Source organism: Petaurus breviceps, unplaced genomic scaffold (genome assembly GCF_028583685.1).
Source record: "Petaurus breviceps papuanus isolate PSGF00001 unplaced genomic scaffold, PetGlider_PUasm1.0 174, whole genome shotgun sequence".
Taxonomy (NCBI): Eukaryota; Metazoa; Chordata; class Mammalia; order Diprotodontia; family Petauridae; genus Petaurus; species Petaurus breviceps.
This window is the reverse complement of record NW_027185761.1, coordinates 68,789,509-68,812,465: the sequence shown is the minus strand read 5'-3', so window position 1 is coordinate 68,812,465 and position 22,957 is coordinate 68,789,509. Positions and strand designations below refer to the sequence as shown.

General features: G+C 48.8%; 1 protein-coding gene across 2 annotated transcripts in view; it reads right to left on the bottom strand.

Annotated features, from left to right (window-relative positions):
* Window positions 1-22,957, bottom strand: part of TKT (transketolase) — a 495,005-nt gene that overhangs the window by 3,881 nt on the left and 468,167 nt on the right. For both annotated transcript variants that reach the window (XM_069084377.1, XM_069084376.1), the window contains 9 exons: window positions 15,084-15,201; window positions 14,809-14,922; window positions 12,467-12,564; window positions 7,168-7,359; window positions 6,632-6,750; window positions 3,139-3,332; window positions 2,598-2,762; window positions 1,482-1,638; window positions 663-793 (listed from right to left, as the gene is read on the bottom strand). In XM_069084377.1, coding sequence (XP_068940478.1) covers window positions 663-793; window positions 1,482-1,638; window positions 2,598-2,762; window positions 3,139-3,332; window positions 6,632-6,750; window positions 7,168-7,359; window positions 12,467-12,564; window positions 14,809-14,922; window positions 15,084-15,201 — 1,288 coding nt within the window. The remainder of the gene's footprint in view (window positions 1-662; window positions 794-1,481; window positions 1,639-2,597; window positions 2,763-3,138; window positions 3,333-6,631; window positions 6,751-7,167; window positions 7,360-12,466; window positions 12,565-14,808; window positions 14,923-15,083; window positions 15,202-22,957) is intronic.

The following is a 22,957-nucleotide window of genomic DNA, read 5'->3' as shown; positions in this document are numbered from 1 at the left end:
TTCTCTAGAGCATGCTATTATGTAAACCTTGTGTCACTCCCCCTTCACTACCCCAGGAGGTAATCTCAGCTAGACAGGGACTTCCCTTTTATTTCCTCCAGCACCTAGCATGTGTTCTGTACACACAGTAAGTACTTAAGAAGAAAGCTAAACCCAAGAATCCACTCACTTGAAGTAAAGCAAGAGTAAAGCTCCCCCTAAGGAGGAACCTTTTAACTGGAACCAGCTTTTGTTACAATGAAACACAATTGAATACAATGAAATATACAATGAAGCAAACAATGAAATAGCCCCTGTTGCCCTCCAGCAGCTTACACATCTCAAATCATCCCTGGAGGCTGCACACCCTCTCTCCAGAGCCAGGGGCTCCAAGAAGGCCTCTGCCCCCTGCATTCAGAGATGACCAAAGCAGAGAACAGTCTCCCCTTGAGCCCAGAGATCTCTAGAGATAGAAAGGCCTCAACTTCTGGGAATTCAGGTGCTCCCAGGAGTGTGATTTCACACCAGGCTTTGAGGGCTAAACTTGACCGAGTTCTTCATTTCAGATGCTCCTCTCTTTTGAAATAACTTTATTATCAAAGTCCTGAAGCATCAGGGTCCACTTGATGACCTTCCCTTCTACTCAGGTAAATAAACAAGAATACAGCCCATAGATAACCAACCTTTGTGTTGGCAGCTAACTCAACCGCTTTCTCGGTGGACACAGCATCACTTGGGTAAAAGACTGTGCCATTGGGAACACTCCGGAACATGGCAAGATCTTCAAGGGCCATCTGAGAAGGACCATCTTCACCTGTAGAGGAAAAGAAATGTCTGAAAAATCCAGGAAAGCTTTGTCTAGAATGACTGCTCCTTGGGAACCAATCGCATTTGCCTCCCAACTAGGGACTGCTGCATTCTTTGCTCTTGTACCTTCCATGCCATGCCTAGAAGGCCACACTAACTTACCCATTACTAACTTACTTAACCTACCCACATCCCTCTCCCTCTCTTTCCACCTCTCCACCCACACAGTTGCCCTCATCCCTCTCCAGTCATCATCCAGTTGCCAAAATGATTTTCCTATGGCATGGGTCTGACCACATCACTCTCCCTGCTGCATATGCTGGGAGATGTCATCACTGAGTTTTTGAACTGTTGGGTTGACATTTCTTTTAACCAGATGTCTTTATTAGAGGGAATTCTGGTGATCAACAGCTTCTAGCCAACGAGGAGAGCTGGCTAACCAGATGTCTTTATTAGAGGGAATTCTGGTGATCAGCAGCTTCTAGCCAACGAGGAGAGCTGGCTATAGCACTGACAGGGGAAGTGACTTGTTCAGAGTCACACGGCCAACATGTATCAGAGGTAAGACCTGAACCCAGGACCTCTCAATGATTTGTTCTTTTGTTACAAGGGAGGGAAGACCCGGCCTCCCAGCTGGAGCTGACCAAAGGCAGGCAAAGGTTGTGGCTTAGGACAAGCATGGCTGAGTGGCTCACCAATGGACACCCCACAGTGTGAGCCACACAGGTTAATGTTGCTCTCAGAAATGGCGGCCATGCGAATCTGGTCGAAGGCCCTGGTGAAGAAGGCGGCAAAAGTGCTGCAGAAAGGCACCGTCCTGTCCCGTGTGGCACAGCCCACAGCAATGCTCACCTAAGAAAGGAACATGGGGTCATGTTTTCATTTCTTTCTACAAATCCCAACCTACAAGACTTTACCAATGAACAAGCCCCTGCTCTTGTGCTGAATGTCCACTTTTGATCCTTATACTTCAAAGCAAAGAATCCTGGAAGTTATGTGCTCCAAGTCCTTCTTGCAGATGAGGAGATAGATGCCCAGAGAAGTTAAGGGATTTGCCTGAGGTCACACAGTAGGAAGTGACAGAGACAGGATTCAGACCCAGAACTTCCATCTCCAAAATTCAGTACAACTCCCAAATGACTGGCGCTGTGCAAAGGGCTAAACTATGGAGTCTTCATTGGAGGACCTTAGGCTCACGGGGGGAGCTGTAAAGGTATATGGACATGTCAACTAGCATTTGACAAACAACACATCCTACTGTGTGCCAGGACTGGGCAAAATGGCCTAACCCCCTCAACCCCGAGTATGAAATGTTCACTTCAGTTTGAAAGTTTTATCCTAGGCCCCCCGAGTCATTACAAAATTACTTAATTCAACACTTGAAGCACAGAATCAGTCACATGCACATATGTATACACACATGTACATGCCTATGTAGTTCAAACCCCAGCTTTTCCACTCACTACTTGTGTTCTTGGGGCTTCCCTCATCTGTAAAAAAGGAGGTTAGACTAGATCTATTTACAAGCTTCATCACAGATCAAGAGGCTTCCACAGTGCTTCTGGCACCCCTGGATCCATGAGCACACCCACTGCTGCCATGTCCCGCAATGATGCCCCCTTCCGTCACCTCGCTAGGTCTGGCTGCTTTTCTCCCTCCAGCCTCATTCACTGACCCTGTGCTTTCTGTCACTTCCACCCATTCCTGGCTTTCCCAGACCTTCAGTCTGTGGCCCAAGCACCTCTCTAAGCCCTTCCTTCCCAGAGCAATCTCGGGCTCCTTGGCTGCCCTTTGCTCTCTCCCAGACGTACCATGTTCTGTTCTGCAATGAAACATTCAATGAAGCGACTGGGATGTTCCTTCTTAAAGAATTCTGAAAAGGTGGAATTCTTGGTGTCCCCATCCAGGGCAATCACACGGTCACTGGCATTCCCCAATTTGGCCAGGGCTAAGCCATAGGCTTTGCGGGTGGCTAGCTGGCAGGAGGGAAAGAATGCATCATGGTTATTGTCATTTACCCTGGGAAGGTTGTCGTCTGCCTTATATTTGTCTCTCCCCCAAGTACCTAGCTGGGTGCTAGTGGCCCTGCCACTGTTCATTCTTCAATTGAGGGGAGAAATGCACTACATTATTCTTCCAAAACTGGAGCTTAATTGTCCTAGGAGAATGAAGGCTCCATAGGGGAAAAGTCGGCTCCAAGTCTCTCCAGCTAGCGGAGTTTCAGAGCTTTATCATGTGTCCCAGGCATGGAAGAACAGCTTGAATGTCCAGTGCCTTTGGACCCCCCCTCCCAGGGGGCACCACACTGCTCTGTCTCTAGATTGGGACCCCGTATTCCTCTCCCCCTTCTACCTTCTCGCCAAGTTTGTAACTTGGGGGAGACAGCATCCGGATGTTGGCGATGTTCACGGCTGGGGCGTCCTCCTTGGGGAGGGTAGCCAGAATCTTCTTCTTGCTTTGGATTTGGCTGTATATTTCCTCGATGACCTGTTCTGCCATGTTTTTGGGAAGGGGCTTCCCATGCCAAGCTTCCTTATCTTCCACACCTGTGGTTGAACAGAATAAAGAGTGAGAGAGGCTGGCCAAAGCACATTGGAGGATGGGGATGGCCAAGGCCTCTGCCACCACAGAAGCTCATGGTAAGATGAGCTAAGTGAGCAGTGTGATGCACAAGAGTCCAGGGATTGGACATGGGGCCCCCTAGTGCTGCTCACACTAGCTGTGTGACCCTGGGTAAGTCATTTAACCCAAGTTTCCTTATCTGTAAAATGGAGGCATTTATTTGCACCTCCTTTCCCAGGATTTTGCCAAAAAGGTACTCTGTGTTATAAAGCCCCACGGAAATGTGGGGCCATTATCATTGCCAAACAAAACCATTTGAGTGTTTCACCCCAGAGCCCAGAATACAAGTGCTTAACAAATATTCAATGAGGGGCCACTAGGTGGAGCAGTGAGTAGAGCACTGGCCCTGGAGTCAGGAGGACCTGGGTTCAGATAGCAGCCTCAGACACTTAACACAAAAACTAGCCATGTGACCTTGGGCAAGTCACTTAACCCCAATTGCCCTCCAAAAAGCAATTTTTAAAAAACCACATTTGATGGGTTGGATGGCATTGTATTGAGCACTAGGGGAAGAAGGGGGAGGAAGCAGAGATATATGACTATCTTCAAGGAGCTTCCAGAAGAGCTCAGGAAAAATAAAGAAGGAAGGAAGGAAGGAACAAAGGGAAGGGGGAAGGAAGGGAGGACATTTTAACAAGTTCACATGTAAAAGTTAGGTCATGACACAGTTAATCATCCAATCAGTGCATAGCATGTAGCTACATGTGGGGAGATAGAAGACAAAAATGCAACACTCCTGTGGGGACCAAAAAAGGCTTCATGTAGAAAGTGACACATGAACCAAACCTAGAACCAGAGACTGAGAAAATGTGTCCTAGGCATGGCAGAATGCCTGGGCAAAGACCCAGAGGTGAGAGATGGGTGTCTGCTTAATACATACTAATACTATTCCAGGAGCTCAGCTGAGACAAATCAATGTGCATTTGGGGGGGAGGGGGTGGGGCGGGAGAGGGTAATCAGGGAAGGCCCAGATGAGAAAACCAGTAGCTTCAACCCTTTCTTCTTCACCACCTCATTCTTCAAACTGGCCATCAATTCCTCTTAATGTTCTGTCCCTTCCACCCTCTTTCTGCCCTGGCATGGGGCCTCATCTCTTTTTGCTAAGACTTTGGGGTAATGCCTTCTTTTTGCCTTTTCTCCCCCTTCCACTCTGACCATTTCCCCAGGCAACTAATTCCCCAAGACTCAGTTATGGAGAAAGTGCTATCAGCACAGATAGAGTGCTATCTGCAGTGTTTATTCACTTGGGAGTTCCCAGTATCAGTGAAATCACCAGGCCCCTCCCAGTCCTTATCTGGGAATACTAATGGGATACTTGGAAGCAGTAACAGAGAATTGCTGTGGATGAACAAATGGACAAGGAGAATTATGAAAGAAAAACAAAGGAAAAAGGCCTCCTTGAACAGGCCTCCAACTCTGCTGAGCTGTTTCAAAATGCTTCACAGGTAGACAGATAGCTGGAAGTTAGCAAAGACAGGGCAGCTCACACAGTAACACATGACCCAGCTGAGATCTGAACCCAGGATTCTTCCCACTAGATTCCTTCTTAGATCTGGAACAAGGGCCCAGAACAGAACCCCCTCCCTATTACCAGAGGATTGAAAACTGAAGGATTGAGAGGAAGCTGGCACCCAGGCAGGTGACTGGCCCAAGGTCACTCATAGGCTCTCTACCTCCCCAGGCAATACTCTGGGCCATGGGGCTGGTCTCTCTCTGCCCCCTGCCAAACACAGCTAGACAGCTTCCCAAAAGGCTTTTGGCAAGGCAGCAGGTGAGGACATGGCTTCCTTGAAGGGCCATTTCCTTCCTAAATCAAAGATGGAAAACAAATGCTTCTCCCAGCGTTCCCACGGCCTGGCAAGTGATGCCAACCTCAAGAACCAGCCAGGGCAGAATGGGCAAAGTTGGGTGGCCTGGGAAACCCAGAAGGTGCCAGTTCCCTAGGGAAGGCCTGGGAAGCTTCAGGAATTTGTCAAAGAGCAAAGCCAAGCAAGGGTTTTAAGGCTGGCACCCCACTGTCCCTGCCTCCATTGGGCCCGAGTCCCTGGGCCAACAGGCAGTCTCTACAAAAATGCTCTAAATGAGGTGGAAACAGCAAGTTCCAAAGCATGCATTTGCATCCTGATCTTCACATTTCACATGAAAATTGTGCAACTGAATTAAAAGTTCTTGTGGACAAAAATCAATTCACTCGAAAAATGAAAGAGAGGCTGAGGGGCGCTGCCTCCAAAGAGGCCGTCCGGCCTTTTGCTCACTGGCGTGTACATGCATTTGCCCAGACAGACTGAACTGACCAACAGGTCTCTAACCTAGACAGAGAAAAGAAAGGAAGGGAGAGCCCAGATGGAGCTTAGCCAAACCAGGTAGGAATGGCCCGAGGGGGCTGGCCATGGAGACTCCTGATCTGCACTGAGAGCAGTTGGAGCAGAGCTGGAGATAACCGTGACCTCTCAGTAATAACAATGACAATAACTAGCACCATAAGGTTCCCAGGGTACTTCTATGTACAGTGTCCTCTTGGTAACCCTGTGAGGGAGGGGCTGTTATTGTCCCCATTTTACAGATAAGGAAACTGAGCTTCAGAAGTAAGGAGTGTCTGAGCCAGGATTTTCGCCCTCCAGCATTCTATCCACTACATCCTCTGGCTATCTATAGTCTATGGAATATCTATTCACGTGGGATAGTGGACATGCCTGCCCATCTAAGAGAAATGCCACATTGGAGAAATCCATGAACCTGAGGAGAAAACCACAATGGGGCCCATCTGAAAAAGCAAGCTCCGGGGGAGATTATGCCAGACTGCTGGCCAGGGGGGACAAGTTCAGTTCAGTTGTTGAGTTTTGACTCAGAATATCATCCAACCCTTTCATTTGGCAAAAGGGAACAGTGTAATGATGGCCAACATCCCACAGAGTGATAGACTAAGTGCCCTGGAGCCCAGAATAGTGCTGACTGTCACAGACTGCACTAGGGGGATGGGGTGGAGAAGGGCAGGCCATGTACACACGTATGTTTACGGTCTAGATGATGGATGTGGCTTATCTCTTCAACTAGACCCAGAAGTTCCCTGCAGGCATCTTCTATGTTCCAGTCACTGTTCCATTAAGACTGGTCAAGAAAAGATCTCTGCCCACCCAGAAGACAGCACCCAGAGGAATCTTGGCTTCCCAGACAGTCTAAGGAGTAGGAAGCCATTGGCTCCAGGGAAGAGACTGTCCCTCACCTGAGATTCCTCTGCCCTTATATGTCTTTGCAATGACGGCCAGTGGCTTATCCTTGACCTGGTCAAAAACCTTGCATAGTTCTTCCACGCTGTGTCCATCCACAACCATGACATTCCACCTATAAAGCACAGAGAGAACAAGCCCGTGATACACAGAACAGCAGGAGGTCTGGCCAAGTCACAGTGACAGAAACTGGAAGAACGGCATTTCTTCCCTACCTGCAGGTTACAAGCACTGTCTACACAAGGCGCCATTTTTACGTGTCAGGTTTGGCTATTGTCAAGGCACACCTGAATAGGTTTGTGCCAAAGGGATCCTTCATTTTGTCCCACTGAGCATCAGTAAGCACCATTCTCATAACCCCAGGAGGGACTCAAACCTCCCCAACACACAGCAGCATGAAAAAGGGGAGGGGGCAGCACTGAAGCATCCTATCTCCCAGACCCAGAGGAGGGAGGATGTGCCTGTTCTCTCTTCAAATTCATCCTGAATACCATTTTTGCCCTTTGCTCCCAGCAGATGGCCTCACACATACCCAAAGGATTCACAGCGCTTCTGGTACACATCCACGTGGTGCTGCAGGGGGGCAGGGTCGCTCTGCGCCAGCCGGTTAACATCAAAGATGGCGACCAGGTTGTCCAACTTGTAGAATCCCGCGAAGGCCATAGCCTCCCACACAGAGCCTTCAGACACCTCCCCATCACCCAGCAAACAATAGACGCGGTAGCTGAAAAACAAAAGGATGGGTCAGTCAGTGTCCACAAAGGCGAAAGGGAGAAGAGCAAAGGAGGCTACAGATTCCTTTCCCAGGTCAACAGAATTCTCCATTATTCTGACCCAGAGCTAGGCTCTCCCAGGCAGGACTGAGGTTTGGCATAAGTGACAGAGTTGGAAGGAAACTCAGGATTCACCCAGCATGCGCCCATCATTCTACAGAGAGGAAATGACAGCACCTCCAGGGTGGTCTTACTCTCACCACCTCACAAAGGTGGCTCCAGAGATGGCAATGGTTTGCTCAGTGACCTCTTGGCAAGGGTTAGCGATAGGTCATGTGCACCGTGGTCTTCCTGACTGCCCATGCCACCGCAATTCTTCACACCTTGTCTTATCGCAGTGTGGCCACTTTCTTCCCCTCTTCTTTCCTTTATTATAGAAAACAAACATTATAGCCATTTTCCCGGTACCTTCAAGCTTTTCCCTTCTTGGCTATTTTCATATAGTCATCCCCTGCCGAGATCAAAATTCCTGAGAACGTGTTACCTTCCCTAGGGTGTAGCATTTTAATACATAGTCATGGGATGTTAGAGCTAGGAGGAAGCAGACCATAGGAAATATGTACTCTCTAGCCAAGGAAATGAGGCTCAGGTTATCTAAAGAGGCATTAGGGCAAATTGAGGGACTCTCTCTATCTAGCTGGTGGCCAGGGAGATCATGTAAATTGCACAGCTGATTGCCTGTGGAGAACAGAGCTGGCAGTGGTAGCAGACACTGAGCTAAATGAAAAGGCATTTATTAAAATCTAGTGTCCAGAAGATGGGAGACAGTAGTCCCCTGGTCGTCTGTCTGGTCAGACCACAGCTAGAGACCTGTGCTCAATTCTTGATTCTTGACAAGGACAAACCAAGAGAGGTCAGGAGGGTGACCGTGTGACCATGTGACCGTATACAGACGGACAGAGCACAATCCCTGCTTGCCCCCAAAGAGCTTGCTTCTTCATAGGAGAGCCCCTGCCCATGTAGAAAGAGCTTGGAAGAAAAGCCAGTGTCTGGATAACTGAAGGGCAAAGAGAACCATGGCAGCCCTGGGGAACAGAATGACCCCGTAAAACACATGGCGGTGGGAATCTGTCAGATAAACAAGCTTGCCTAGGGTAGTAACATAATATGTAAGGGTAAGAAAATTGTGGGTCCTGAATCCGGATCTGGAAGCAACCCCAGTGTCCACTCCCATCACATCAAACCCACCTCATTAGACTGCTAACGGGCAATAGAAGGATTTGCCCAAAGTCACAGGCGTGGTACCTAGTCAAAACCGAACTCAGGTCCAGTGCCCTTCTAGCACAAGTGGATCAGAGATCAGGGCGAGCTGCACCGCCCCGTGGGAGGCAAGGAGTCCCTGACAGATTTCGAACAGGGAGTAACAGGGGAAATTAGGCTGACTGAGTCTGGGCAGCAGAGACTGGGTAGCAGAGCCTTCTCAGGTCGGAGGCAATGAGGAGCCTGAGCCCAGAGCAGCTGCAGTGGAGGCAGAAAAAACAGAGCTCTCCCCCTTCTGCCCTTGGGGCAAATTGAGGAATGGGTGGAATGCCTGGCTGAGGAGGAGTAGAAGGCTGTAAAAGAAAGCTCAGCTATTTCCTTCATTACATAAAGGCCCAAGGGCTCAAATCTGGGCCTGGGATGTCTGGTCCAAGGCCTGAAGTCACCTGCCCAGAGACACAGGCTAACCCCAAGACTCCCCTCTAATTGTTAGGCCACTGCTTCTAGTGGGCTCTAAAGCAGTAGCCAGAACAGCTCTATTCCATTTCTCTTGTAGCTGATAATACCCAGAATCAGAGGCTCTCGCTGAGAAGGGGCCTAAAGATCCTTGGGTTGGATTTGGAACTGGGAGGGACCCCAGAGGTGATCATGTCCCCTCCCGTCATTTCACCGATGCCAAGGGAAGCTTGTCTGGGGCCCCACAGCTAAGAGGGCACGTGCCCCAAGTCCAGAGCAAACAAACTATGTTAGGAAGAGTGTCAAGTCCTGTGAAGGTCCTAGTCTGGAAGCAGGGAAAGGAACAGGCAAGCCCATGCTGAGTGTCAATGATTCAGCAATATTATCAGCCTGTCCAGGGCCAGCTCACATCCACCGTGGGTGTGTCTTTCACTCTAGCAAACTTCAGGACACATTTCTTTTCTCAAGAAAAAGCAGGTTCAGAGTCCAGGAACAGGCCTCGACAGGCAGGAAAGCCCCAGTCCCATGCACTGGCACACTGGGTAATGGCTTTGCCTCCCTTCTCTGGAAGACCTCACTTATAACCCCAATCCATTACCTAACCTCTTATCTGGAGCCGGCTCCAGGGCCCCCAGCTACCCATCTCTTGCTTAACAGTGGCCTGATAATAAGCAGAGTGCCTTTTCCGGGCAGAGAGGGACTGAAGGAGACAGACAGGCATGGCTCTGGCTTGGGTCAGTGTTCAGTCTGGCTCTGCTCAGACACACTGGCAGACAGCTGCCTTATGCCTCCATTCCCAGGACCTAGGATCACCCTCAAAACAGGGCTGAGAAAGTGGCCTTATCTAAACTCGGTTACCCTGAACTGCTATGTGGAACATCCTGCCAGCAGGTCCCTGGGCCCCAAGGCACCCTGTATCAGCACTGATGGCGGTCTCTATCAGAGGGTATCAGCACTGATGGCAGTCTCTATCAGAGGCCTGCTACGTGAACTCCTGGCACAAGCATCCTTTCCAGTGAGCCCTCAGCCCCCAACGCCTTTCCTCAAGGCATTCATTCAGTCACTGAGCATGGAGAAGTCATTCCCAGAGACAGAACCTGCCCAGGGCAATTGCTAAGGGTCAAGATGTACCATGAGGAATTCCTGTCTGAGCTTGAGTCAGCCTCTGGGCACAGGTGCAATCCCAGATCTGTCCAGGTGCCACCATTTTGTGCATTGTCTCACTTCAAAAAGATCATTCCTTAGACACACCTTTCCCAGCAGTTCCTCTAAAAGTCAATCATAAAGTCATCTCTCCTTTATGGGAAGTTACTTCCTAAGACTAGAGGGAATGATGAACTGAGTCCTCTGGGTCAATGTCAAATGAAACCACTATTCTAGCCACGAATGACGAAACGGTGTCACCTCTTAGGTGGAGGGCCCGATAAATACTGACTCGTATGTCAGAGAATGAAGAGAACTGAGTGGCAAACAAAGGGCCCGACGCTCATGAGCACAAATCAATCCAGAGCCCTGAAACTTACCTCCCCATCGCCTTGCCCCGTAGGCTGACCAGTCCAACAGACATATCTGTGCTGACCATTGAACACCTATGACGTGATGGTCACAGTATTTTCCAAGCCCATACACAGCCCACTGATTGCCAGGTTCAGACATCATTTTTAGGTTTTTTAGCTCAGTGGTTAGGACACTCCAGCATGGTGGAGTGAGAAGAGTGCCCAACTGGGAGTCCATGGACCAGGCCAGTCTTCTGGCTCTTTCATTTGCTACCTGTGCACCTTGGGCACAAAATGGTAATAAGGGGATTGGACCGGACAATAGCTATGGTGTCTATCCAGCTCCATTCCTACTCTGTGCCAGGCACACAAATGCCAAGAATGAAACAATCTCTTCTCCCAAAGGATCATGACCAAGGGCTAAAAGTTCATCCCCATGTGAAATTTCTTTTTTTTTCTTTTTTGCTTTTTTTGGAGGGCAATTGGGGTTAAGTAACTTGCCCAAGGTTACACGGCTAGTTTTTTGTGTGTGTGGGTGTTAAGTGTCTGAGGCCGGAACCGAACTCAGGTCCTCCTGACTCTGGGGCCAGCACCCCATGTGAAATTTCAATGTTTTCCCTAAACGACCAGCCACGGGCAGTCATCTAAGGCATGTCACTGGACAAGTGGAACTCCATGACAGTGTAAATGTAAGAAAAAGCAGAGAAGTTTGCACACCCAAGTGTAGGGGGAACTAAATGGTTCTGAGAAACTCATCCCCAAAGCTAAAGCTAAAGAACTCTGCAGAGGATGGGTGGTAGGCCGTGGCGTCATTTCTATGTGCACATCACTGGGGCTCTCTTGATTCCTGATGCCAAATTGTACGCATTGCTTTTAATTAATGCCTTGCTTCTGCATCCCCTGCCATATTATTTGGGAGGTTTGAGGCCTGGAACTATCAGCAGTGAAAGTCAACTCATTCCTCCCTCCTCTGAGATCAGCAACTCAGAAGTCTTGAAGAGTTTCCTGGGACAGTGATACGTGGCTGGTGGCCAGGGCTCCCTGCCTTCAAGGCTGGCCCTCCATTTCCTATAACATTGCCTTTTCTAGGCTATAGGGCATCATAACTGTAAGTATTTCAAGGTACTCCAGGCCATCCATTTATTCACTCAGTGACTAGTTATTTCTGTGGACTCTGTGCAAGGCTGCATGCTAGGTACTAGAGGAAAATACTTCACCTCTCTGGGCCTCAGTTTCTTTCTCTGTAAAATGAAAGCGTTGACCTTAAGTTGACTTAAGAGATGGCCTCTTAAGTTCAGAGGGGAGTGAGTGACTCGAGGTCACAGGATTAGTAACAGAACCAGTACTCAAACCCAGTGCTCAGATTCCAGGTGCTCTTTCCAAAAAAGGACCATGATGAGTCTTGGACTGATCTTAACGCCCCTCAGTTTGCAGTTTGGTTTTATTTGCAGTGGATTTCCCCACTGTGAAGCCAGAGCAGACAGCTTCCCTGGACCCCATGTCCCCCATGTTCTCGAGGGCAAGAGAATGGGAAAAGGTGCTGTTTTTCTCTTGGTTGATGCTTCTCCTTGCCTATTTCTGGCACTGCAGCCATGATCTGGCGTCACTTCTGTGACACCGCCCAAGCTTATCTGTTACTGATGTCAGGCTGTCAGGGATTTTACTTGCAGAGCAGCAAAGAGGGAGGCTCCCAGTGGATGTCACCAGGCACCCCCAGTGGTCTTCCCCAACCAAGACAGCCATCAGCTCTGCCCTTCTGGACAGAGGGTTAATGTTGCTGTCCCTCTGGTGTGGGACACCAGGTGGAAAGGATTTGGCCTCAGAGAAGACTCAAGGGAGTTTGGGAGCCTCAGGAAAAGGGAAAGAATTTTGACCCATTCACCCCAGAAAGAAACTAGCATATTACCTGGCCTTGTCGAAGTATTTGCCTGTGTAGGCCATTCCACACGCCGCTCCCAGCCCTTGACCCAGGGAGCCAGTAGCCACGTCTGTGAAAGCTTGTTTCTACAATTAGAAAAGGCAACAGGCTAAAAAGGGGGAGAGGCAGTGTGGTGTGTTGGGAAGGGCACTGGACCTGCAATGGGTTTGCAGCAGATGCTACTGGGTTCCCTTCTGAGATCAGGAGAGAAGTCCTGGCTCTGCCCCCACCCACCCACTACTGCCTTGGCTGATGCCAGCTCACTGCAAGTCTATCAAGTTCCACCTAAGGCCCAAGCATGGGGCACCACCCCCATCACACCCATGTGCTGAGCCAGGCTAACGGGAATCCCAAGCAGTACTACAGTCCCAAAGATGCCCCAGGATCCAGGAGCCAGATGGCATTTTGCCTTTGTTTTGTCCAAATTCACCAACATAGAGAAACTGATGCAAAAATTCACCAACATAGAGAAACTGATTCGAAGGAGCCTCTCTAATGGACTGACTTCTAGTCGTCATGGCAAGTGAAGTGACTTACCCAGGGTCACACAGCCAGAGTGTATCAGAGGTGGGACTGGAGCCCAGTTCTCCCTAACTCCAAGGCCAGCTCCCTATCCACTCTGCCATCCATTCTAGAGAAATCCTTAAATGAGGCTGGGATAGTCAGTCACCCGACAAAGGTGACAAACTGCATCTGGATACAGACCAAGTTCCACAACAAAAGTTAGACAAGGTAGAATTTGGCTCCCAGCAAGTCAGGGCAGCAGCTTCTGCCAGTGGTGCTGCTGTTAGCACAGCATGGCTGTCCCCCCTAGAATTGAGTTTGAGGGCACAGCTTCTTTTTCCTTATCTTTGGGTCCTGCACTGGTTCTTCAGTCACTCTGGTCATAGACCACTCTTTTCTTAGCAAAGATACGGAGGTGGTTTGCCATGTCCTTCCCCAGCTCATTTATTGATGAGAAAACTGAAGAAAATAGGGTGAAGTGACTTGCCCAGGGTCACACATCTAGTAAGTGTCTGAGGCTGGATTTGAACTCAGGAAATTGAGGCTTCCTGGCTCCCAGCCTAGGCTTCAATTTGTTGCACCCCTGAGCTAGTTGCTTACACTAGATGTTGATTGGATTGGATGGAATGAGCAGACCATTCATCCTTACATCTCCTAAGCAGAAACCCAAAGGACGGCTGGGTCCAAGGCCCCATCTTTTAGGTCACACATGCTTGCAGTGGGTAGAGGTGCCCCATGGGGACTCGCATGGATAACCAGTGGCAGGCTGTGATCTCCAGCACTCAGAAATGCTCTCCAAATGGCTTTGTGCTCTGAAAAGGAGATGATTTCCAGAGAAGCCAATAAGCCAGGCATCCAAGCATCTGGAGTTTCATGCAGATTCCCTGGCCTAGGCTCCACTGAAAATCTCTGCCTGGGAGTTTTCTGCTCCCCAATGGCCTCACCTTTGGAACTGCCCAGTGAAACTTAACCATTTCCCAAGAACAAAGGCTTGGGCTGGAAGGAGGAGCCTGAGACATCTTTGAGCTCCACTAACCTAACCTCTTCTTGCAGATGGGAGAAAACTTGGTTGTTTGTCCAAGATCCCACAGGTTAGTAAGAAGTGGAGGCAGGATTTGACCCCAGGTTTTATGACTCCAAACGCCGTCTCTGTGATGACCAGATGGCAATGGAGAATAACCAAGGATCACAGACAGACTGGGAGGGACATTAAAGGCCCTAAGCATGCTTCACCTTCATTTTATGGAAACAGAGGCCCTATTTAAAGATCTATTTAAGAGAGCAGAGATAGCTTAGCAGCAAGGGTAAGATTTGAACCCCTGGTGAGGACAGGGACATCAAAATACTAAATCTGAATTTTTCTCCTTTAGCCTAAGTAGATGAAGCCAGTGGTCATGGGTAATGGCCTAGAAACCAGGGTCATGCCTTCCAATGTCAGTTTCAGAACATAGTCAGGGCTATTCTTTTCAGGACAGGGTCTGACCCTCCATCTAGACTCACACCATTTTCAAAATGAAAAATGCCTGGGGGTGGCTGGGTGGCACAGTGAATATAGCACTGGCCCTGAGTTCAGATCCAGACTCAGACACTTACTACTTACTAGCCATGTGACCTTGGGCAAGTCACTTAACCCCTATTGCCCAGCCCTCCCCGCTCCAAAAAAGAAAATGAAAATGCCTGTGTCTGTCTTGTTTTAACCCCAAGTTGGCTTGCTTCACTTCTGTCTGTAAGGTCCAGAGAAGATAACCCCAGAGTGCACCTTGGGAAATGGGACATTTCAACAGAAGTCACTGGGAAACTCATCCCCCTCCCTGCCCTATACTTACAGGGACTGGGTGGCCATCCAGAATGGAGGTAATCTTCCTCAAGTTCAACAGCTCAGCCTCTGGCAGGAAGCCAGCCTCAGCCCAGACCGCATAGAGGATGGGAGCTGCGTGACCCTGGGAGGAGAAAGAATGAATTCGCAAGAGTGATGGCAGGAGGATGGGGAGGAGGAGGAGAGGGAAAGGAAAGAGAGGGGAGGGATGGGCAAGCTGGAATGGATACTGCAACATTAGGAAAGCAACACTGACTCCTCTGCCTTGGGGCAGCTACTTCTTACCTTGGACAGCACGAAGCGGTCATTGCTGGGGTCCCTGGGATCCTGGGGTTTGTACTTCATGGTGTGGAAGAAAAGGACTGCCATGATCTCTGCTGCACTGCAGCATGATGTAGGGTGACTGCAGGCCAAGACAGAGAGGCCGGTGAGCTGCCAGTGCTCCCAACAATTCAACCCAGAGTGCAAACCTGCTGGCCCAGTCAGCCTTTGAAAGCCTTGACCTTCCTTGTTACCTTGGTGCCAAGGAACTCTTTGAACCCTGACCTGAGGTTGGTGGAGGCCCCCTGACTGGGCTTATGGGGGAGCCAGAACGTGAAGCAATGAGACCATACCTTACTCCCTTCTTTGTAGAGGTGGGGAACTATAGGTGAAGAACATGGCATACACTGAGACTCGGTTGGTCTCATAGGACTGGTTAGGCCCTCCTCATTTTTTTTTATTCTTTGTTAAAAGCATTAACTTTGGTGAGGTGGGCTAGAGTGAGAAATATAGACGTAAAAACAAGATATCAATAAAAATTTATTTTTTAAAAAGAGGGAAAAGTGACATTAAGATTGCACCCGCCTCTCTACAGGTGGGAGACTCTGGGTGTGGCCCATTGCACTTGTCAGATTCCATTAATGTGTTGGTAAAAAAAAATTTCTTTTGTGGTTCCCTTTAGGGGCTGGGGAGGGAAAGTAGGATGAGGGAGGGATCACCGGTAAGAAATGAGAGTGATGCAAAAACAAAAGACTCAATAAAACCATTTTTAAAGGAAGGTTGTGCCGGGATCCTCGCACTTGGGGACCACCCAGTGGGCAGAATGGTGAGTCCATCACAGAAGCAGCAAATTGGCTCTGCTGTTCCACATGGGGCTTGAAGGACATACTGCTGAGCCTGGGAGGGCCTCCAATCTAGCCCAAGGAATTCCTTTGGGATCTAGCCCACAAAAAAGCCAATTATCCTCAAGAGCTAACTATTGTAAATCTTTCTAGATATCCCCACTTTGGTAGGGGAAGGGGTGGGGGTTCCCATAAAAAGCCTGAAATTCTCCACTCCAAGGTCCCCTGGACCCACAGAGTCTGAGACACCATGGACAGCAGCCTGACCTGAAACAGGACTTTGGGTTCCCCAAGTTTCTCATTGTTTTGTCTCCAGCCCATATTAATCATGAGAGGACGCCTCTGGCACTGTCTAACACAGCTCCTGCCCAGTGTACCTCCAAGATTTCTACTCAAGCTGAGAATAGTAGCCTAGTTGGAAATGTTTCCGTCTCCCTCTAGGACAGATTCTCAAAATCCTGGGGACATGGTTTCAGCACTGTCCCTTTGCTGCTTCTGTGTGAGCCATTCTTGACTAAGACCCGAAGCCTTGTTTTCTACATGTGAACAATTTGTTCCTGAACACAGCCCACAGCACGCAGGGACCCCACTCTCCATGCATGTTAGCACGTGGCTGGCTGGCCCACTGGGGGAAGTGCCACTCACTTCCTTCTCACACATAAGCTCCGAAGACCTCTTCTCTCTGGTGGGTCCTCACCACTCAGGGACCCCAGAGAATAGGTGAGTTACTGCTAACAGTCCAAACAGGCATTAGTGAGGGCAGCGCTACCAAACCCAAGCACATGCATGTTTAATGCCACGATTCCTAGGGTCTCAACCACTTGATACTTAACCATTTCCTATGAATTCCTGTTCTTGGGGAAAAACAGAAAACCTGAAAGAGCAAACAGGTGTTCCAGTGAAATTCCTGACTCTGTGGGTGATGTTCTCAAATTATAAAACACACACACACGCATGCGTGCGCACACACACACGCACACACACACACAATCCTCCCTTGGTGAGGGATAAAGTCTTCTCAACTTCCAGGAAATTGTCCTTCAGACCACACTCAAGACTTTTAGGCAATGCACCTCTGCAAAGCTGCTGTGCACTTTATAACATGTATGTGTGTGGATCCCACCACAGTATGATTTAGCATGCAGTGTAACCCTTCCAAGTGGTCCAGGAGACATAGAATTCTACACCTAGAGTCAGAAGGAATCTCAGAAAGTCATCTGGTCTGACCTTCATTTTATAGTGAAAGAAACAGGCCTAGAGAGGTAGAATGACCTGCCCAGGGTCACACCATAGTGTTCCATTTCTGAGGCTGGCTTTGAGCCCAGGTCCTCTGACTCTGAAGACAGCATTCCCGCCACTCTTCTCCTTTTTTTTCTACTACTTTTCTTCGACTCTTGCCGCTGCGGTGCTGTTGCCGCTGCGGTGCTGTTGCCGCTGCGGTGCTGTTACCACTGTCCTCTGCTGGCTCCCTAGGCTCCCTCTCAAAAGTCTAACCCCAACCTGCTAAGACTCATATCCCAGCTGTCTACAAGTTTCTGAAGGCCTCCTGGATTCCTTGTTGGGCCCAGAAGGCAGATCAGAAGCAACTGATGATCAAGGACATGTCATGGGAAATGACCTAACAATGAAGAGCTATCTCAGCTGGAATGAGCTGCCTCCCACCTCACGGAGGGCCTTCGAGCAGAGGCCGAAAAAGCACTTTGATGTAGGGGGCTAGATAGAGGTGGGACTAGGTGGGGCCCCTGAGGACCTTCCAATTGTGAGTCTTTGAACTTGGCAGCATTCCACTGAAGAATTCAAAATATCCTGAAAATTCTCCAAGGGAAAATGGGTAGAGAATCAAGCCCTTCCCTCATCCAGTCCAATGATCCTGGAGTAGCCCAAGGGTAGCCACTACCCAGTTCCAATGGCCAAGAACTTGGATTTAGAACTGAATAGCTTAGAAGCCACTGAGACCAATCTCCCTCATTTTATAGATACGACTTAGGCAAGTCCACTATGTATCTGGAGCAGCATTTGAACTCAGGTCTGTCATTACTAGAGCACAAGGTTCTACACACTGCACTGTTCTACCACCTGGCATGTGCCTTCCCCTTCTCAAACCCAGCAAACAGAAAGCCTCTGCAAATCACCCTCTATGGACCCACTAAACCTAGGTCTCGGAGAACAGGAGGGAAGATTGCTTTCCCTTGTACCAGACACATGTGAAAGTCAAAAGTGATAACAGAGCAGTCCAGGAGAGGGCACATGTCAGTGGTTACCCACAGAGCGAAGTGAGTCACCCAAATCCCTTGCTTCTGGGCTGGTACATGGATGGGCTCCCATCTCTGAATCATTTCCCCCCTTTCCAAGACAGTGGATACAGCTTTTAGGAACACCAGCTTTCCCTCGGAAATGGTCCAGACATCTCTAATCCATGCTAACCCCAAGTTTACCCTAAAAAGCATGCTGACCACAAGAAGGCAGCAGGTTCACTGGGAAGGGCCATCTGCTGCCTTGAGACCCAGGAAAGTCCTGATGAGGTGCTTGGACAACCAAAAAAGGGGAGAGGAACCCCATGCCCCATCAAGCACAAAAGGGAATCTGAGCTGTAAGGGACCAGAGAAATCACGGAAGTGAAACCCCTTGCTTCAGGTTTAGAGCAAAGAAACTCACCCAAGACCCATACAGCCAGTTGGTGTAAAAAGGAACTATCTTATTACTAAAGTAATATAACAGCCTGGCAGAAATCACCCCAGAGCTCAAAGGAGGAAACTCAGACCAGTTAGCCCACATAGCACTTGCAGAAGGTATTGCATTGGTCTGTTCTGCAAATCCAGCCCCATTCTCTTGAGCAAGAAGGAAATAGAGGAAACCTGGTACCAGGCCTGATCAGGAAAGGCTTGGGAGGAGAGCTCCAGCACACTACCCAAGTGAGGCCTATCAGGTAGCTTACATGATTCACTGGTTTTCAAAGGATTAGAACATGAAACTCAGCATTAAAGCTTTCCCCAACACAATGGGGGCCACTGACCCGCATTCCACATCTGAGCTTCCCAGTCTGGGAAGCATGGACAGAAGGTATCCATGCGATTCCCTCACTTTACAGATGGGGAAACTGAGGCCCAGAGTAGTAGAGTCACACCAATGCTAAGTGACAGGTCTGGCATGATTTCAGGTCCTCTGGAGATGCTACAGACTGCTTTGGTGCTGCCTGGAGATGACCTGAGGGTTACTGGGGAGGCAATGGCTATTGTCCAGTCTGGGGTCATTAGCCTAGCCCTTAGGACAAATCAGACCCAGAACAAAGGAAGAGAAAACCCTGGGCTATCTCTATCTCCCTTCCAGGTTAGGCTCTGCTGACTCCTGTCATCCAGAAAGGCTAGCCAGCAACATCCAGCTTCTTGGTCAAGGGAAATGCTGTGCCCACTGGCTATCACACTGGGCCCATGGATCTTAAAACGACAGACATTTGGTGTGGACAGCAAAGAGAGGCTTACAGCCACCAGAAATTGTTCATTTTCCCTGGACTATGATGTTACAGGAAAAATGACTGTATGTTTGCTGGGAATGGGGTTTCAACATCACTGAGATCCTGTACAACCAGGGCATTATTCTGGGGTGAATTCAAGCAGCTGGGTGGGAGAGAGTGGAGTCCCTAAAAATATATTACTTAGGGTCCAGAGTTGGAAGGGACAAAAGTCATTACACCATTTTTTACAGATGGGGAGACTGAGGCCCAGGAAATGTCAGTGACTCAGCCAAGGTTACACAAAAGTAGCCAGCCCCTCTGACTCCAGGGCCAGTGACTGCTTTCCCTCCCCACTCACTTTGGCTATAGTGGTGCCCCAGGTGGGGCACAAAAGGTCAGTGCCAGGGGAGCTAGAGAGCAGAAGCATCTGGACTCTGACCCCATGCAGTCAGGTCAGTCCTAAAAAAGAGCCTCCATACCTCGGAGTGTGATGCCTGAAGGTGGGTTCACGCCAGTGCGCATCCCAGCAGAGGCTGTAAGCAGAATGATCCACATTCCCCAACACAGCTCAGTCAATTACCAAGGTCTGGCCAGTTTGGACACATAAGCAAGTCACTCTAAGGCTGCGTGCTCCATCTGCACAAAGAGATGAACCCTCACCTCTTGGGGGAAATCTTGGCAAGTTCACCCTTCCCTCCCTTTGATTAAGCCAGGAAGCGGGGGTCTTGTGAAAGCATCGGGAATAACATAAGCTCAGCAGGACAGAGTCAAAGGGAGAACAGAGTAAGAGAATGGCTGGAAAGGGCCTTAAACCACCTAGCTCTGTCCCCTTCAGAGATGAGGAAACCGAAGCTCACAAGTGATAAGTAATAAAAACTTCATCTACTGTTATTCCCAAACTCTATCCTCCTTCCTAGCTTCAAGGACATTCTATCCATAGAGCAGAATTGGATCTGATCCCAATTTTAACTTGTTCTGGCTTCTTAAGCTGCTATTTTACTATCCTGTCAATGATCAGACATATATCCTGGAATTTCATGGATATTCCTTGAAATCAAAGGAATGAGCAAGGAATCAGCCCTAACAACTGGAAATGAGGGAAAGCTGCCTGTAGGCAGTTCCTGAGCTGAGCCTTCAAGCAAGCTGGAGATGTTAAATATGGAAGCAGAGGTTCCATAGACGATCAAGGACAAATTGGACTGGCCAGCTTTAGCTGTCCTCTGGGGGTTCAGTGCTTAGACAGCACCACAACCCACTCTGATGATGCGGGGCTTGAACCATGTACAAACCAAGCTGGTAATTTCCTCAAGCAGTTTCTACAGTTTGTGTACATGTGTGAAAAAAAAATCAAAATAATGGCCTTTATTCTCTACATCAGAGAAGTCTGTAAAAGTTCTTGGATTTCTCTCCTCCCGATCCATTGTGGACACAAGAATGGACACAGTTTCGGATTTCATTAACTTTGAAACTCAGGGAGGGAGACTGGGTGGGAGACTGGGAGGGAGACTATGTCCAGGGCTTTCTTTCTTGTAATTCTATTTCATATCTCCAAAAATCCAATCCAAGGAGCACTTATTAACTATCTTCTCTATGTGTAAAGAGGCTGGGCTCGAGGCCAAGTGGACCCAAGGTCTAAGCCCTCTAAGCCCTGCTGCAAACAGACTGACTAGGAGAAACTGGTCCAGTCACTCAGCCAGCCACTCTCCCAGACTATTAATTGGAGAAAACTTGCCGTCTTCATCAGTGAATGGAGCTTCTACCTCCCCTCCCCCCCACACTTCAGGTGCAAGGAGGGATACAAAGTCAAATCCCACCTCCAAAAGAGGGCCCTGCCTGGGCAAGACTATTGTCTAGTGGATGTGGACACCATTTATGCAAAGCAGCAGAGGGAAAGTAGAGGTTCTAAGATCTGAAGAAAAGGGAGAGCCATTCCAGGTCAGGTGGGCAATCCACAAAAAGGCTTGGATCTGGACTGCCAAGTTCCAGCAAAGAGGCTAAACTGGCTTGACCTTGGGCAGAGGCCTGCACAAAGAGATCAACTGAGCATTGGGGAGGGGGGGCCTCTTAATGTCTGTAGTCACCCAATCTGTCCCACTTCAGTCCTGGGCACCAACAGACTAGGGATAGAGACCACATCTCATTAGTTCTAGTACTTTCTATAACAAGTGCATGTTGGCACCTTATCTGCAATTCAGTCTTAACAGTTGCCTGGAGCACTGAGAGGTAAGGTTTAGTGACTTGGCTAGGGTCATACAGCCAGTAGGTGTCAAAGGTGAGACTTTAACCCAAATCATCTTGGCTTCAAGGCCAGCTCTGTGCCAGACTCCACCATCTTGTTGCATTTGTTGTGAGGACAATATAGCATCATGGCCTCCAGACAAAGAACTGGAAGAAATCTTGGAGGCCATGGAGTCGAACCCCCCCCCCCTATTTTACAAATGGGAGACTGAGGCTTATAGAGGTTGAGTCCTTTGCCCCAGGATCACCCAGTAAGTAAATGGCAAAGCCTAGACTCAAACTTCAGTCCTCTGGCTCCAAACTTGGTATCCTCAGCTGGGGTGGGACACCAAAATTTGACAATACCACAGAAGAGGCCAGAAAAGGATTCTTTGCAACCTTCAAGCATGGCTGGCCCAGAAATACTAGAATATAATAAATGCAGAAACAACTAGACTCAGCCAATGAATACCTACTAGGAGCCAACCATGGCCCAGGCACTATAGGCAACTCCCAAGTTAAATCACTCATTTCTCTCTATGCATGCCCCCTATTTCTCAAACTCTATGCCAACCCCACTCTTTCTTCTGGGTAACTTTTAGTTGGAACTTTCAAAGTCAGCTTAATTGCTAATTGCTGGCTGTGAGTTTGTAGAATATAAGGATGGGTAAACTGAGGAATGGCACAAGTCAACCATCTTTCCCAAAGGTCATGGATTGGGAGGTTGAGATCTGTGAATCCTTACTCTAACCAAAGAGGCCACCTTGATGGGCACAGATGGAATGCATGTGCTAAGAGCTGGGGATTCACGGACTGGGTTATTAGAATCAGCTTCACCCAAATGCTGATCTCTCCTTGGCACAGAGCCTCTCTCCCAACTCCCTCCCAAAGGCCAGCACTGGGCCAGAATCAGTCAGAGCAGCTCGTGGGATGTAGTTACAGAGTACTTTACAAGCATTAGTTTTCCCATGTCTCTTGGGGGAAAAAAAAGAACCAGTGGTGACCAGCTACATTTCCTAATGTGTCTTGAAACATTAGTAACCAACTAGTGAGTTAGCAATGCTCCTTCCTTCTGCAAAGCTCCAAGTGCAGTTTTTACCCTGAAGTCTTTTCGCTCTTTCTTTGCCCATCTTTACAGCTAGGCTGTCTGCTTCAGTCCTGTCTCTCACTGTCTCTTTCTGTCTCTCACTCACATTGTTTCCTTCACTGATTTGGTATCCCCTGCCTTTACATACCAGGCTCTTAATGTCTGTTGACTGATTTGATTCTTGGAAATCTCTTAAACCTCACTTAGCTCAGTTCTGAGATCACAGCCCTTATTAATTTCAGCCCCCCAAAACACACACACACACACACACACACACACACACACACACACACACACACAC